The sequence below is a fragment of the Olea europaea genome, chromosome 9, assembly GCF_002742605.1.
Source record: "Olea europaea var. sylvestris chromosome 9, O_europaea_v1, whole genome shotgun sequence".
Classification (NCBI taxonomy): Eukaryota; Viridiplantae; Streptophyta; class Magnoliopsida; order Lamiales; family Oleaceae; genus Olea; species Olea europaea.
This window is the reverse complement of record NC_036245.1, coordinates 10,530,831-10,546,502: the sequence shown is the minus strand read 5'-3', so window position 1 is coordinate 10,546,502 and position 15,672 is coordinate 10,530,831. Positions and strand designations below refer to the sequence as shown.

The 15,672-nt window shown below is 32.0% G+C and overlaps 2 protein-coding genes and 1 long non-coding RNA gene across 5 annotated transcripts in view; 2 read left to right on the top strand and 1 right to left on the bottom strand.

Moving 5' to 3' along the window:
- Positions 1-1,038, top strand: part of LOC111399636 (chitotriosidase-1-like) — a 2,526-nt gene extending 1,488 nt beyond the window's left edge. The window contains exon 2 of the mRNA XM_023027067.1: positions 823-1,038. Coding sequence (XP_022882835.1) covers positions 823-845 — 23 coding nt within the window. The 3' untranslated portion in view covers positions 846-1,038. The remainder of the gene's footprint in view (positions 1-822) is intronic.
- A 10,364-nt stretch (positions 1,039-11,402) lies between these two features.
- On the top strand, positions 11,403-12,605 carry LOC111399634. Its single transcript, XR_002703771.1, has 2 exons — positions 11,403-11,639; positions 12,220-12,605. It is a non-coding gene; the product is annotated as an uncharacterized LOC111399634 (long non-coding RNA).
- A 226-nt stretch (positions 12,606-12,831) lies between these two features.
- Positions 12,832-15,666, bottom strand: LOC111399633 (transcription activator GLK2-like). Of its 3 annotated transcripts, none has more exons than XM_023027066.1 (2): positions 13,721-15,666; positions 12,832-13,391 (listed from the first exon to the last, which is right to left on the bottom strand). In XM_023027066.1, exon 1 carries the CDS (start codon positions 14,463-14,465, stop codon positions 13,722-13,724), a length of 744 nt encoding a protein of 247 aa, XP_022882834.1. In that variant the 5' UTR covers positions 14,466-15,666; the 3' UTR covers positions 12,832-13,391; position 13,721. The 3 variants fall into 3 exon arrangements, with proteins under 3 accessions (XP_022882834.1, XP_022882832.1, XP_022882833.1); XM_023027064.1 differs by having other exon boundaries at positions 12,832-13,369; XM_023027065.1 differs by lacking the exon at positions 12,832-13,391 and adding an exon at positions 13,501-13,615.
- Positions 15,667-15,672: the final 6 nt, after the last annotated feature.

Below are 15,672 nucleotides of genomic sequence, written 5' to 3'. Positions count from 1 at the left end.
TGTGACTGTTCAGAAATTGGTGAATAGGCATGATGAATGGACACTTCACTTCATGGTTCAATCTGGGCCGTCAGATCATAAAAATAGTGCGATCCAATGGCTAAGACGAATCAGACCAAGTGGTGCACCAGTTCCTGAAATGTCACACACCTGTTCCATGAGACACTTCAATCTCTATAAATAGGGAACCCCAGATTCGTTTTTTGACACACCAAATCAATTACGAATTCAATTGATTTCTAAATTCTTCTATCTCCATATTCTGCTCGTAACAAATCTCTTATACTTCCGTCGTTATTCCGTTCAAGTACGATCATTCATTGGTTCGACCGACAAGGTTGGTATTGTGCAGTATCGACTTTGGAAGGAGCGTTGTATCTTGGGAGACAGACGTCCATAATTCCGTTTGCACTTCATTGGGGGGCGAAATCTGTCTTAAGGAGATTTGCTTACTTTATTGGCATACCTCGCTTCATTTACTGTCTATTTTTCTGCTTATTTTATTTCTTCTTTTGATTGCGTTAGTCGAATTTCCGACAACAACTTAGCATGGCATGTTGGAGTAGATAACAATTGGGCTCTCTCTCAACAAGGTAAGTATCTCGATCTTTTAATAAACATGCTTTTCTTTTGGTAAATGGTAAGGTGAGTTATACAGTAGAAACAAGGGAATCTAAAATCTCCTCAATTGAACTTGATGAGTACTCCAACTAATACTGTGTACCAAACACGCCTTTATGAGTTTGACAGCAAAAAGCTTATGTTGAAGAACACTTATCAAGCACATTACAACCTGTTCTGATCTTTGATTTGTGACTACAGCTAAACAATCATGGGGAGCATAATATACGGTGATAAGAGATTCATGGGATTATGGATGTATCGAAGATTGATGTAACTGGTGTTATAGAATAAGCCTAAAGGGCAGTTGTATTGAATAACATTACTAATATCTTTAGCCTGATCAGTTTCCTCTCCCGCAATTTTTAGTAGGCTAGACCATTAAGAAGACGTCGACGTCAATCGACTATTCCCATATTCTTTGAGCATTACACTACAACAATTATGGACAAGAAATTTAGATGAATAATTCAGAAAAATGAAACTGCATAAAAAAAGAGAATGAAAGAATACCTATTCTGCTTGACAGGAAGAAGCAAACATTTGAAATTAAAAATAAATTTTCACGTTCTTTAGTATTTTATTTCTTTAGAAAACACTAGGAGAATAGCTTTCCAAAATATGACGTGCATAGTTAGGTGTAATTGCCTCTACCGTCAGTTCAAAAACACTTCATTTCATGTTGGTTACAGAACTTAATCTCTTTACTTCTTATACTTTTCTATTACGTCACACGGTTAAGTCTATTATTCAATATTTGCACATTCCTCGCCCTTTTTCTTTCAATAAGCACAACAATTCGGAATTAGGAAAACAAATAATCATCCCTTCTGCATTGATATCACATTATGGGAAAGAAAATAAGCATCTCACAAGGAAAGACAAGTCTGTGATAGTTTTCAATGGTCTCAGCATAGCGGCCTTCACATGGATTGTCGACAGTTGACACACCAGCCTAAAACCTTAAACAAGGAATTCTAATTAATTCTTAAGAACATCAGAAATTAAAAGCAACTCAGTAAAAGCAAAGTGTACATAGAAGAAGTGTTTAAACTGAATTGATATTCCAGTTATGGACGGAAACTCAAAAATGTAAACATAGCCACGTCGTCCCAAAAGTCACATCACCAATATGTTTGAGACACTCAATGCAGAGTTAAAGCTGAAAGATATGAAGATCAAACATCAATCCTAATCTGTAAAGTGACTAGACCATAATGTTTACGACTAATTATGTGTCAACCAAGCTTCAACTAGATTCCCTCAAAAACAGCAATTATAATATTCCATTGAAAAACAGAGAGGCTTGCTTAAACAGAACAAGTGACACTGCCTGACAAAGCAGATCAAGAAATTTGTTGTGCTATATATAGATTATTTTTGTGGATTAAGTAGTATGTCACAATTATGAATATTTAAGATTCTAAATAAATGAAAGGTATTGATGGAGTCTTCCCTATGATCTTACACCCTCCTACGTCAAGCTTACAGGTTCCAATATTGAACAGACTTAGCATCGGATTACATTATTAAGATTCTGAAAGAAGAACAGACAAGAAAACAAGAATGAATTTGAAATCTTATATTTATCTTGTTTGATATCGTCCAATACTATGCCCCAAACATGTTGTTAGAGTTCATAACCATTCATATCAGTCTCACAAACAGAAAAAACTTCTCCATTCCTCAAGGTTCCAGTACTAGGGTACAAAAATTCTTGGTAAACAATCTTTTGGATCAAGCCATCATGTTTACTATTTTTAGGACTAACGCTGTCGGCTCGGATTAAACTCTGTTTCCACAGCACACAGCAGTTAGAATACTCCATACAAATTGCCGAATCAGAGAGGCATAGCTTCGACAGAACAAAGTAACACTGCCAATGACCTTACATCCGGATCAATCAACAGCAGCTCCATGATATATTGATCAACAATAAAACTTCAATGTCTTTGCCTATCAATTTTTATCCTTGTTTATCGGATTTCAAGCTTTAGGGCATACATAACAAATAATTTTATTGGCAAAAGAAGAAGTTATTTATTGCGACACATTTTCGTATTAGAAGAAATGAAGTAAATATGTAAACTGGACAATAGAAACAAATTAAGCACTCGGAAAATGACATAATAATACCTCAACTTTCAGAAGGAGCCTCACATATGACGTACAGTTCCCTTCCCACCAGAATGCAGTAAATCTTAGTAAGTCAGCATTAATCGTCAAACTTGGCATCACAATGTCTCCCATGTCATGCAAGGTAGCAGACAGAGCACGACGTTTTTGTACATAATTTCCACAAATGCTCCTATTCTCCATATGGAGTATTTGGCGCACTAAACAGTGTAGTGTATATATTGATACATTTTCGAATGTGTATCACATGTTCGAATTTATCTCTTTTGTTCGGGTGCTGCTTCCATTTTTTTCATTGTTGTAAGTCTTTTTTGCTCAATTGTATATAAATATTGTCAGTAGATGTGAAAAGTGGATCTCTATTAGGAGGTTTAATAACAAATTATAACAAGTGTTGACGGTCTATTGTTTAAAAAAATTATATTTAAAAATAATTTATTTAATTTTCTAGATACTCAAGGTTACTAGGTTCAATCATATTGGTTATTCATAAAACATGCTTAAAAAATAGGGAAATTGAAAAGGCAGCAAGTTTGTCATTTTTTTTTCCGGTTAACCAAATGAAAAATTTAAAAGTGTAGTGGCTTTTTTTTTTTTTTTTTTTTTGAGGGTATTTTCATTTTTCATTCTTTACTAAATTTAGCTCAATTGCATTAAAAAAAAGTCCTATGTTGCACTTTTTCATGATTGAGGCTGTAATGTAAGCAATATTTGTTGAAAACTACACACACAAGGTTATTCTCGACGGTTGAGGAGGTTACAAACACGTCCCCATATTGACTCCTGAAATATAGGAGAAATTGAGGAGCTTGCTAGAGCCCTCATCACATGGGATGAAAATATGTTTCTTCCACCACTGCCACTATAAATAAATACAGATCGTCTTAAGTAAAAAGATTAGATTCTGAGCTTTGATAATTAAAGCGATAGAGTTGTTTTTCATACTCTACGCATACAAAATATTCAATCTTCTTCTCCTACTAATTCCCACATTGGAAGAAGAGCCCCGCTACTTTTCGTAGGTTTTAGGCTGGCAACGCTATTGATATTGGAGGAGAGGCTTAGAAAGCATCACCATTAAATTAAAGTCAATAAGATAAGAAAGGGGGTCCAATAGGAAATAGAGATGGCAACAGTGCAGGTATAGGACGAGTTGGTCATTCTCACTTCGGTTTCATCCACGGGCGGACCCACATGGGGTCATGTGGGGTCAAATGACCCCACAGTTTTCTGGTTTTTATTTTTTTTTATTTTTTTTATTTTTTTTGGTTCTTAAAACTTAATTTTCTGTTTTTTTTAACGCTGAAAACTTAATTTTCTGCCTCAAAAAGTCCAAATTCTAAATCTATATTCATATCACATGGTCCATATCCATTATTTAGTCCATAAATATATCATATAATCCAACGATTTCTTCCCAAAGTGCACATATCGAATATGAACAGTAAACAACCGATTTTTCCTTTTTTTCATGATACGTTGTTCGAAATTTTTTTTTTTTTGACCCCACAGTTCAAATGGTCTGGGTCCGCCCCTGGTTTCATCAGATATTATTGTCACCTCCTCCATTCCCATACCCGGTTAAAGAGGAACAAGGCGAGGCAAGTCCCCTTCCCCATTTATGCCCCGTTTATTTATTTATTTTTGTTTTTTATTTATATTTTTATTGTTTTTATTTATTTTATGTCTTTAGTAAATATTATTATTTTATTTTTTTCAATTTGTAGATCCGGATCTAAAATCAGAGTCGTTGCGCCCAACGTGAGCGGCCGTCGTTGTAGAGTCGGCGCTGCATTGAATGGAAGGTGAGGTAGGTAGATCTTGCGGTTGGAATACTCAAAATATACACTAGTTGACATAACTTTCTCAGAAATTATTATTTATAGGGGGGGGGGGGGGGGGGGGGGGGGGGTAGGGAGAGAAACGTGTGTATAGAGAGCACCGTGTGTGTATTTTAGATAGAGTGAGAGAGAGAGAGAGAGAGAGAGAGAGAGAGAGCAAACATGGTGTAGATGGTGGAGGTAGAGAGAGAATACTTGGGAGAATTGTTATAGATAAAAATTTCAAAATAGCTAATTAGATTTTAGATAAACATAAACTGATTAATGAAAGTAAAATTATGCCATCTTAATTTTGAATAGTGAATCTTATATGTGGGCTTTAAGCAAATTTTCCCATGTAATTTCCTATATTGTAAACGTCGAGTTTGAACTTCAATGGAAAGAAGAGTTCTAACACATCTTGTTGGCCCTGCTGGGCTTCTCGGGTTGAATCATACTGTCGGGAAAACTTAAACAAGGGTTATGCGACATGTACATTATAGTGTCCATAATGTACAAGTAACATAACATTATTAGAGATTTAAAAAACGATTTTTTCAACCTTCCAATCATGAAATTTCACATATACATTATAGACACCTTATGGATACCATAATCTACATATAGAATTATCCCTTAAACAAATACCTCCAAAATCAAGAGCTTTTGGAAAATCAGAAGAAAGGTGCTTTGAAATTAAAAAATACAGTACATAGTCAAATTACATAATATGAGACCTTTTAATTAAAAATTGACATGACATTTAACTTTCTCTATAATGAAAACTGAATTCATATTTAATACAACAACAAAATAAAATTAATATCTAAATATTGTTCAAGAAATTCTTATTATCAAATTTTAAGCTTAGTCCGAGATGTTGTTCATTCTATTAGAAATTAATTGTGTATTATCTTTTAATTAAAAAGTAACACAACATGTCATTTTCTAAGTCAATGTAATAATCTTAAAAATATGTGACGCCTCAACAAAGTGGTAAGTCTCAAAAGTCAATTATTTAACATAACAAAATAGTGAAAAATAGAAATTATTACAAATTAGATATATAATTTTTATACATTTGATTTCACAGTGTCACTTTTGAAAGGAAAAAACGAGGCATACAATTATCTAAAAAAAAATGAAGCTAATTTAATTCTTTTCTGACGTAATAAAAATTTCATGTCTTAACACTGTAAACTTATACATAAATTAATCTTTGTTTAATGCTAATCTAGCACTGCATGAATGAATAATGTGGGACCTCTTAATTGAAAAGATGCACGACTTTTCAACAAAAAAATTGACAAGAGCATACAGGGAGATAAAAAAATGGCTTGTATTTCATCTCACTTGATGCTTGATTATTTACATAACAAGAGAGATATATATATATACTAGTTTTCCACGTGTGCATTGCACGGGTTATGTCATTTTTTTAGGTAATATTATCGTGTCAAAATATCTATTTATTTCTTTCAATAAATCTATAAATTTGATTACTTGTTGCGTAAAGGAATGAAGAAAAGAAGTATATATATATTTTTATAGATATTACGTAAAGAAATGGAGAAAAGTAGGAAAAATAGTATAACAATTTATAACTCATATAAATTATAAAATGATAATAAATTTATTAGGAATTTTTACGTCCAAAAAGAAAAATAATTAACGTCATACACATAATCTTTTTTTAAAGAAAATGATGTAAATTATATTAAGAAAATTATCGCGACAAAATAATAAACATTAATAAAATAATTAATTTTTTTAAGAAAAAATGCAAGTTATACGTATTTTTTAACATACAGTTTAATGTACGTTTAACTATTTTCGATATTCATTTAAATCATTCGATGTGTCTATAATATAGTTTTCGAAAAGAGTTTCAAGAGAACATAGAAAATTTTTTGTAGATTTTTATAAAAAAAAACTAAATAAATCATCCAGTGTAAAAGAAATTGACACAAAAAAATATCAATCACTCAATGACAAAAAATTGACACGTAGCATCATTTAAAAAATATATATATTGTTGCACATGCTCCGTGACACGGGAGCAAAACTGCTCCATGTCACAGAGCAACTCCGTACATCATGGTGCATTTGCTCCGTGATGCACAAAGCAATTTTGCACCTTTATTTCGTAATAAGCTTTTCAAATTTTTTTAATGTCAAAAGACACATCATTTAAAAAATTAAGAATTTCTTTAACAAGCTAACTTTAAAAATTTATTGACTATTGTATGGTGATCGAATGCATAAATTTTATATATTCTTTCGAAACTTATTTTGAGAACTATATTATAAACATATCGAATAATCTAAATAAATATCGAAAATAATTAAACGTACATCAAACGTTATATATATATATATATATATAAAGACCATTAGTAGTGATTGTAGGAGTGAAGTGAGATATTCTGAGATATTCAAGGGTAAAATAGGAAAACACAAAATACGTCCTGAATGAATAGTGTTCGCCACATTCACTCTTTTATTGTAGTATATGTCGATGATTGTACGATAGTCGAATGCATGAATTTTCTATATTTTCTGGAAACTCATTTCGAGAACTATATCATAGACATATCGAATTATCTAAATGAATATCGAAAATAGTTAAACGTACATCAAACGTATTTGTTAAAAATGCGTATAACTAGTTTTTTCTTAAAAAAATCAATTATTTTATTAATATTTGTTATTTTTTCATAACAATTTTCTCAATTGGTATGACGTGAACTATTTTTTTTTTTTTTTTTGGACGTAAAAATTCAAATTAAGCAAAACAAAACTTTTTTTTTTTTTTTTTTTTGGACGTAAAAATTCAAATTAGGCAAAACAACAGCACCACAATGTTGAATATTTTTAATACTTAGTCGAAAAGATGTGGACTAATTTAGTTGACGATATTGAATATTTTAAATATATATAAATTTTTGAGGATTAAATTCAAATATATTAAATTGGGTGATTAAACAAAAATCTCAACCCCATTTAAGTGATAAAATATTATACTGTGGCTCAGTTTGTGTTTGACTCCATTAATTTTTTTTTTCATTTTTTCTCTATTTTATTTTCAATCGTAGAATCTTCTATAAAATAATATTACATGTAAATAAAAAACTTTTCATTTAATCGATTGGATATTGAACAATAAGAAACGATTCGATTAATTACATGATTTAATTATATTGAATATATTTATCATCAAATAAATCCTTTATATGTAAAATAAACATTCAGACTAAAATAATGTTTGATATATAAATTATGAGTTTCAATAATTTGGATTTTTAATCCATGCATCAAGGAAACATTTATCCTATCCCCAAAAAATATATTTCAATTATAGCAACATAAAATTGAGGCCAACTAATTCTTCATCTTGATTATTTTAGCATCTGAAAAAAATTTATATATAAAAGAAATTCGATCATTTTTAGGAATTTCTTTTCTTATTGTTACTTTTTCCTCTAGATCAATTAAATTTTTAAATAATCTAATAAAATTTTTGACATCATTTAGAAAATTTCCTAATAAACTTTTAATTTTTTTAATGTCAAAAGAGACATCATTTAAAAAATTTAGAATTTCGATAACAAATTAACATTAAAAATTCATCTACAATTGTACAGCAGTCGAATGCATAAATCTTCTATATTCTATCAAAGCTCATTTCAAGAACTATATCATAGAAACATCGAATGATCTAAATGAATATCGAAAAATAGTTAAACACACATCAAACGTGTGTGTTAAAAAATACGCATAATTTCGTCTTTTTTTTATTTTTAAAATCAATTATTTTATTAATATTTATTATTTTTTCACAACAATTTTCTCAATATAATTTACATCATTTCTTAAAAAAATATTATGTGGTATGACATCAATTTTTTTTTTTTTGAAGTAAAAATTCAAATCAGGCAAAACAGTAGCACCACACACGCGTATGAAGACCATTAGTAGTGATTTCATAAGTGAAGTGAGATATTGTGGGATATTCAAGGGTAAAATAGGGAAACATAAAATACGTCCTGAATGAATAGTGCTCGTCACATTCTGGCCCCGTGCAATGCACGGATTGTAATATTTTTAAGGTAATATTAACATGTCAAATATTAATGGATTCATTAAATTTTCATCTAAATCTTATAGAAATCGACAATCATTAGTGAAATTTAATAAGGATAGTATTCTGGTGAGATTTAACTAAAAAGTGTTTGTTAACTAATTTTCTTCCCAAGGAAGAAATTAATGGGGATGATGCTAATCTTTCTAAGTTTACAAATGTTTGACAATTCATAATTGTGCTATGTACCAAAATATTAATATGTAACCAGTGAACAAGGAAGAAGGTTCATTGGGAAAAAAAAGAAGTAAAAATATTACCCGATAGATCATAATGATATGCAATGCAATAGGTGAAGATCACTTTAAGTACTCTCAACAAAATGACTTACAGATAACATTAAAATCACATAATAAATAATTCATAAATGATGAAAATTAGCTAAATAAGAAGCTGAAATGGTATTCATGCAGAGTTGTAGTCAGTAACATTTATCGTGGTCTCCGTGTTGTGCGGTTTTCTTCTAATTTAAATCAAATGACCTTCCAAAAAAAAAAATTCCACAAAATAACTCGTTCAATGTGAACATAAGCGAACAGAAATGAACATTAAAAAGTATATTCACTGTTATTAGGTAAAAAAAAAATTGAAAAAAAATAAAAAACAAGAAAGAAAGAATTTGAAGTTGCGTGAGAAAATGGAAATGATGGCTCGAAAAGTGATGATACTGAAAAAAAATGTGCCAAATGATCTCTCTGCGCAGCATGGAGAGATAAATTTTTTACCAAAAGAAATGAATTTTCTGACCATTAGTGGGTCTCTTTGTGAGAGGAAAGTTAATAATATCGTTAGTGTTCCCCCTCTGTGAGATAGGGAAGTCAATAATTCCGGTTGGCAAATCTGAAACAGTCCAAAATGGGCTTTAAATTTGGGAAAAAAAAAGCAGAAACAGAGAAGACCATTAGACCACATTTCAGAAGTGAAATGGGATATTGAAGGGTAAAATAGGAAAACTCAAAATCCGTCCTGAATGAACAGTAATTGACATATTGTGTCTTTTATAGTAAGTAGGATATATATATATATATACACACACACATGAGTCACATGACATTTTAAAAATTGAGAATTCTAATTATTTTGAAATGTGCAACATGTCATTTTAAAAATATAACAAAAATAATGTGTTACCTTTAAATTAAACAACACGTTTCTTTCCGTTCACTTAAAATTTGACAAACGGGCCGCAACAAATTTCCCTTCAAAGCAACAATGGAATTTTATTCAGGTAGCAATGGCGCGTATTTTGTTTTATAATCAAAAAGTTATTATTCAGTCAAAACCTATAAAAAAAAATGAAAAATAATTACATGCATATTTCAGCTAAAAACAAGCAATATCATAATCCTGAGAAGTAGCTCGATGGTCAGATTTTGGGTTTGTTCGTTAGTGATCACCAGTTCGAGTTCCTTCAAGACAATTGAGATAAGTACCTGTGTGTAAATTTTAGGGCTCGTGGGATTAGTCGAAGTACGCGTAAGTTGGCCTCGATACCCACGGTCATAAAAAAAAAAAAATAATAATAATAATAAACAAAATCATACTACAAGCTAACCAAGAATCTCATGAACACATTAACCGCACACTTGTCTACGTACCATTATGTGATTTTGTATATGAAAATCTTCTAAATCAAGTGTCACTTTTTTATTAAAAAAATCACATCACATTTATTTTGACGTATCATATCGGCATAGGATGCTTGGCCAAGCTTAAATTTTATAGGATTTTGGAAGCCTTTACAGTATTATTTAGTTGTATTTTTTTTGTTTTGTCCGGCTAATTATACATCCAAAAGTCATTGTGGAAACTAAAAAACACAAAACAAAATGCCAATTACAAAATAGTTTTCCAAGTACAAAAGCAAGTGAGTAAAAAGTTTCATTAGTTACATGTTGTGGTAACTGAACTTTCTTATGATGCTGAGTGGTCATTTAACTTACCGAAAGTTATTTCCATTCCTCACTCCCTAAAATTCCGTTTCAATGGTTGCTGATATGGCACAACGATATGTCTCACTCCTGCCACGGAGGAGTTGTTTTCTTGAAAACAAACGTTTTAAGGGAGTGCATTCAATTGAAACTTTTAATGACATTTTGATATTTAAAAAGTTTAGGAATATTCAATTGAGACTTTCATAGACTTTTAAAAAGTTTCTAAAAATAACGGTGTATTCAATTAAAACTTTTTAGAAGTCTCTATAAGTTTTGAGGTATTCAAATTTGAATAGCTTTTAGAGACTTTATAAAAGTCTTTGAAGTACTAACTTTTAAGCAGAAAGTACTCATATAAAATTTTAAAATTTATCTCTCATTAATTACGAGATTTTGGGAGATTTTCAAAAAAAAAAAAAAAAAAAATTGTATTTTTCAATCTTTTCCCTTTTTCCTTCTACGAACGTGGATGCTTCAATTTATTTTTTTTCTATTAACTATATCGATTTTCATTTATCTTTCTTTCTCTATTGTACTAGATCCACATGAATTCTATTTCAAATGAAAATCTTCAATAGTCTTTCAAATTCTACAAAAGTCTATAAAAATTTTAAAATGAAAGTTCATAGAAGTTTATCAAAAACTTCTACTAATTTCATACAAATCTATAAAAAATCTACAATAATCATCACCTAAAAAAATCCATCAGAATTTTCAAAAGTTCCAATTAAATACACCCCCAGCGCAAAATCTCAAAACGACTTCACACCGGAAGAGGAATCGAAATCATAACCTCCAAATCTCAAAAGACGAACCCTAGCGATTTGCCCAAATCGCTTCCCCTCCAATTTTGAAAATCTCGGCACAAGATAAATTTGTGCCCTTAATCTCCCTTCCCTCTATCATCCGTCATCTTCCCATAAGCTAAACCACCAAATTCGCGAAGAAGCAAATCAATCGGCTGGATGACTTAGGCGCACGTATCTGGTAATTCTATATTTTGGTCTTCTTGCATTATTAACCGTATTTTGGTGCTTTTCCGAAGACTAAGAGGTGACGTGGTGCAAGGATATAGTTTGTATGTATGAGCTGAGAATGTCTCTGACGTATCTATGTTAGTGGAATTGGTGGTGGGTTTTCCACCTTGAAAAATCCCTCATTTTGGAAGTGGATATGTTCTGTTCTTTTTTGCATCAATTATTGGTCTGTATTATCAGATTCTTCATAATTTCGTAACTAATATAATATTTCAGTTTACATCTTATTTGGTTTCGTCTCATGTCAAAGCGAGAGATGTAATACTTTTCTGGGTTCTCTGGCCTGAAGTATCTTCTTTTACAGCTTGGGTTTTTTAAGTGAATTTTTTTTCAGCAAATGCTTGTTTGCTTTGTCATGTGTTTTTATAGTTTGGATTCTTAGTATTTTCAATTTTGTTTCGACATTTGGTATTATGAACTTAGAGCACTTGGAAACTTTTGACATTTTATCCATATGATGATATGAATTTTTGTTTTATTAGCTGAGAATGACTCTGACATATCTACGCTGCATGTTTGGAAACCTGAAGATGATTCTAGTGGAGAAGGCAAGACTAAAGATCTCATTAAAGACTTGTCATCTATGTTGGTGAGAGCTACTCAAATATCAAAAAAAGAAGTCGTGATATTCATCAACATGACTGTACGGAGGATAATGGGAAAGGATGGGAAAAATGCTTATGAATTTATTCCAACTATGAGACCGAGTGAAGAGTTTTCTTGAATTTGTCGAACCCTACGTGATTGGCACTAAAATTGTTGTAAATTATGTAGTATTTTCATTGCCGTCCAAATTAATAGTTAACTTTGCTTGTAATGGAACTATTGTACATGGAAACATTGTGCAAAATATTATTTTTTGCACATGCTTAATGGTTTAAGAAATTAATGCATGTCAGTTGGCGAATTTGTATTATGAGATTTTATGTTGCCATAACAAATATGCAGTATCTCTTCGTCTAATTGAATACAGATCATGCTACAATCTAACAATATTCTATCCAAATTGTCTGGATAATACCAGTGGCTCTAAGAATATTCATTTACGTGGAGTTGTATCTAGAGCTTGGCGTCCATAGAACGCCATACACACCAAACACAACACTAGAACATATATAATCTATTAAAAGAGTACCCAAACAGAGAAAAGAAAGAAAAGTACTAGTTACCAAAGGTGTGTTTCAATACAAACATGTTTTTGTATAAACATTTACATTCAATCAAGATAGCATAGCAGTTTCCATGACAATAAGAATTATGCAATCTACATCTGTTATGCACGTTCATGTTCTAATGTTCAATCTACCAGAAGAACTATTACTAGCAGTCAAAAATCATTAAATTCTTTCATTTGGCCTCCGTTTGGCCCCAATTCTTTCCAAATTTTAATGTTTGGAATAGTATTTTTTTTAAAAAATGTGTGGTTGAAAAAGAATGAAAAGTTTTTTATTTGCGTGTAATATTATTTTATGGAAGATTGTGATTGAGAATAAGAAAGAGAAAAAGAATGAGAAAGATAATGGGGACCAAACAGGGGCTCGATGTTCTGCCCTTGGGTTTATTTAGGCCATCATCTAAGCAGATTTCTGATACTTTCTCTAGCAACCATGGGTTATTCTTCAACTGGGTTTTGGTTTTGGTTCAAAGATGATCCCGTACATCTGGATGCGGTCATTTTCCCTGTATTACAGCAAAAACACATCTAATGATGCTGTATAAAATAGAGAAAATTCACTGAAGAATTTAAGAAGATGAAATTGATTTTTTCTCACTTGTTCATTAAGCATTATGTTGATGTTTGATTTCACTAGTTGAAATCGGAGTGGAAGAATCTGTTTAACATACAGAGACCGAGATATACACGATTGCCACAAGCATTTAAGCAGTAGTTCATAGTATGAAGCCTAATAATGCTAATAGCTCCACCTATCAAGAACAGCTACAACTCATAATTGCTAAAATATATACGAAATGTTAATTGAAACACATATTTTCACAATGCCTAAAGCAAAATTGAGGAGAAAGATATACCTCAACTTGAAGCGTCCCTAGGCGGAAACAGGGTGATGAGGACTCCCCTCCCAGGCAACTCCGAATCCTCAACAGACAATGGAGACACCACTGAACCAGTACTACTATGAACCGGCACCCCCACGCTCTGCACTTGCTGGTGCGACTGCCTCATAAACTGATGCTCGTTTGGCGGTAAGCTCCCAAAATTCCTAAACTGCTGCTGCAGCTGTGGATAGTGGCTCGGCTCTGGCTCCGGCCCCGGCCCCAGCCCCAGCTCCAGCTCCACCCGTGGCCCAACCACTGTCGTCATTCGATGATGCTGCTGCTGCTGCATTGCTGCCACCGGCATAAAGGGCAAAATATGATTGGAATATGGCCAGCGTGGATTCGAGAAATGCCCTGGAGCAGGCAAGGTTGCCATCAAATGATTAGTAGGATCCACACTAACATTATCCACACCAACATCTCCTCTCCAATTACCGGAAATTACCTGCAGCCGCTTCAAATAAAGCCTGTATTTCGTCAAATGGCTAGCAACATTCTCTCTGGTAAGTCCATCCACGCTCATCAGCTGCAATATAGTCCTGGGCACAGCATTTTTTATCCCCAAATGAGCTACAGCATCAAAAAATCTCTTATGCAGCTGTGGAGTCCAAACAAGCTGCGGCCGCTGTAACCTCGGAGCCGGATTGTCCAACCCCACAGCAGCTCTAGCCTCAGCTGCTCCCCCATCACCGCTCCATCCAGAACCTACAATCTTCATGATCTGTAAATTCAACAATATGCACACATGTTGCGTAGATTTTCCTTTTGTAGTTGTTGGTAATCAATTATTATGAGTACTTTTTTATCGTAAATGTAGCACTTGCCTGAAGAACATGTCATTTACTATTAGGGAACATTCAAATGAAAGAACATGATTTAAGTAGTTTTATTAATATTATTTCCTTTACTTATGATATGTCTACTAAATGTGAAAATAAAGGTTACATATTTTAGAGCAAGAAGAGCAATCGTCCTAAGGTATTTTGATATTTAAACTTCTTATAATCAGAATTCAATCAAACAATCTAATTTTATTTTCTGCTAGTCAAACAAATCAACAAATATGTACAAAAACAAACCAATCCTCTAAAACAAATAAAATTCGTGCCATAAAAGCATTGGCTAAGAATTCTCAAAAACTATATGATTGGGTTGAGAATTGCATGTCAGGTAACTTGGCCAGGAACCTAAGGCATAAGTTTTAGAAATCTTCCCGCTATCGATTATCAAAATTCTCCAATACAATTTCCATGAACTTGAAATTGCTCTTTTGAGAATTAAAGGCGCACTTGGGAACTAGGAATTCAAAATTCATCTGCAAGAATAACGTACAACAAAAATGCAAAAAATGTCAGATTATAATGATTCGTACATGTTAACACAAAACACACATATAATATTTGGATGAACCAAAATTGAACATGTCAACAGATGACTGCAAAATTGATCTATCAAAAAGTAGTCATCAGTTGAAAAATACTGACTTTAACTATCGAGAGCAATAGTTCATATCAACAGATGACTAAATTGATTTGTCGAGATTTTATTATCTGTCGAGCATAACTGAAAACTGACGGTCGAGAATGAAGTTCATCTCGACAATTGAGTCACGTAATTGATTTGTCAAGAATTAGTCATCTATCGAGAACTCATAACTGTCGCGACTTTCATTTTGACAAATTAAACAGTTCACTTAAAATATATTTATGTTTGTTTGTGTTATGTATGAAGTATTGGTAATTAAAAGTGCCTATTTTCACATATTAAAGAAATGCAAAAAGTTCAATTTCTCGGCTTCTATAATAAGAGAGATAAATAAACACACATGCACATACACAACATAAACATGTGAAACCATAACCTTGTTGACATTAAAGCAATTAACTTTCGGTAAGAAAATAAGAAAACGCAAAGGATAAAAAAAC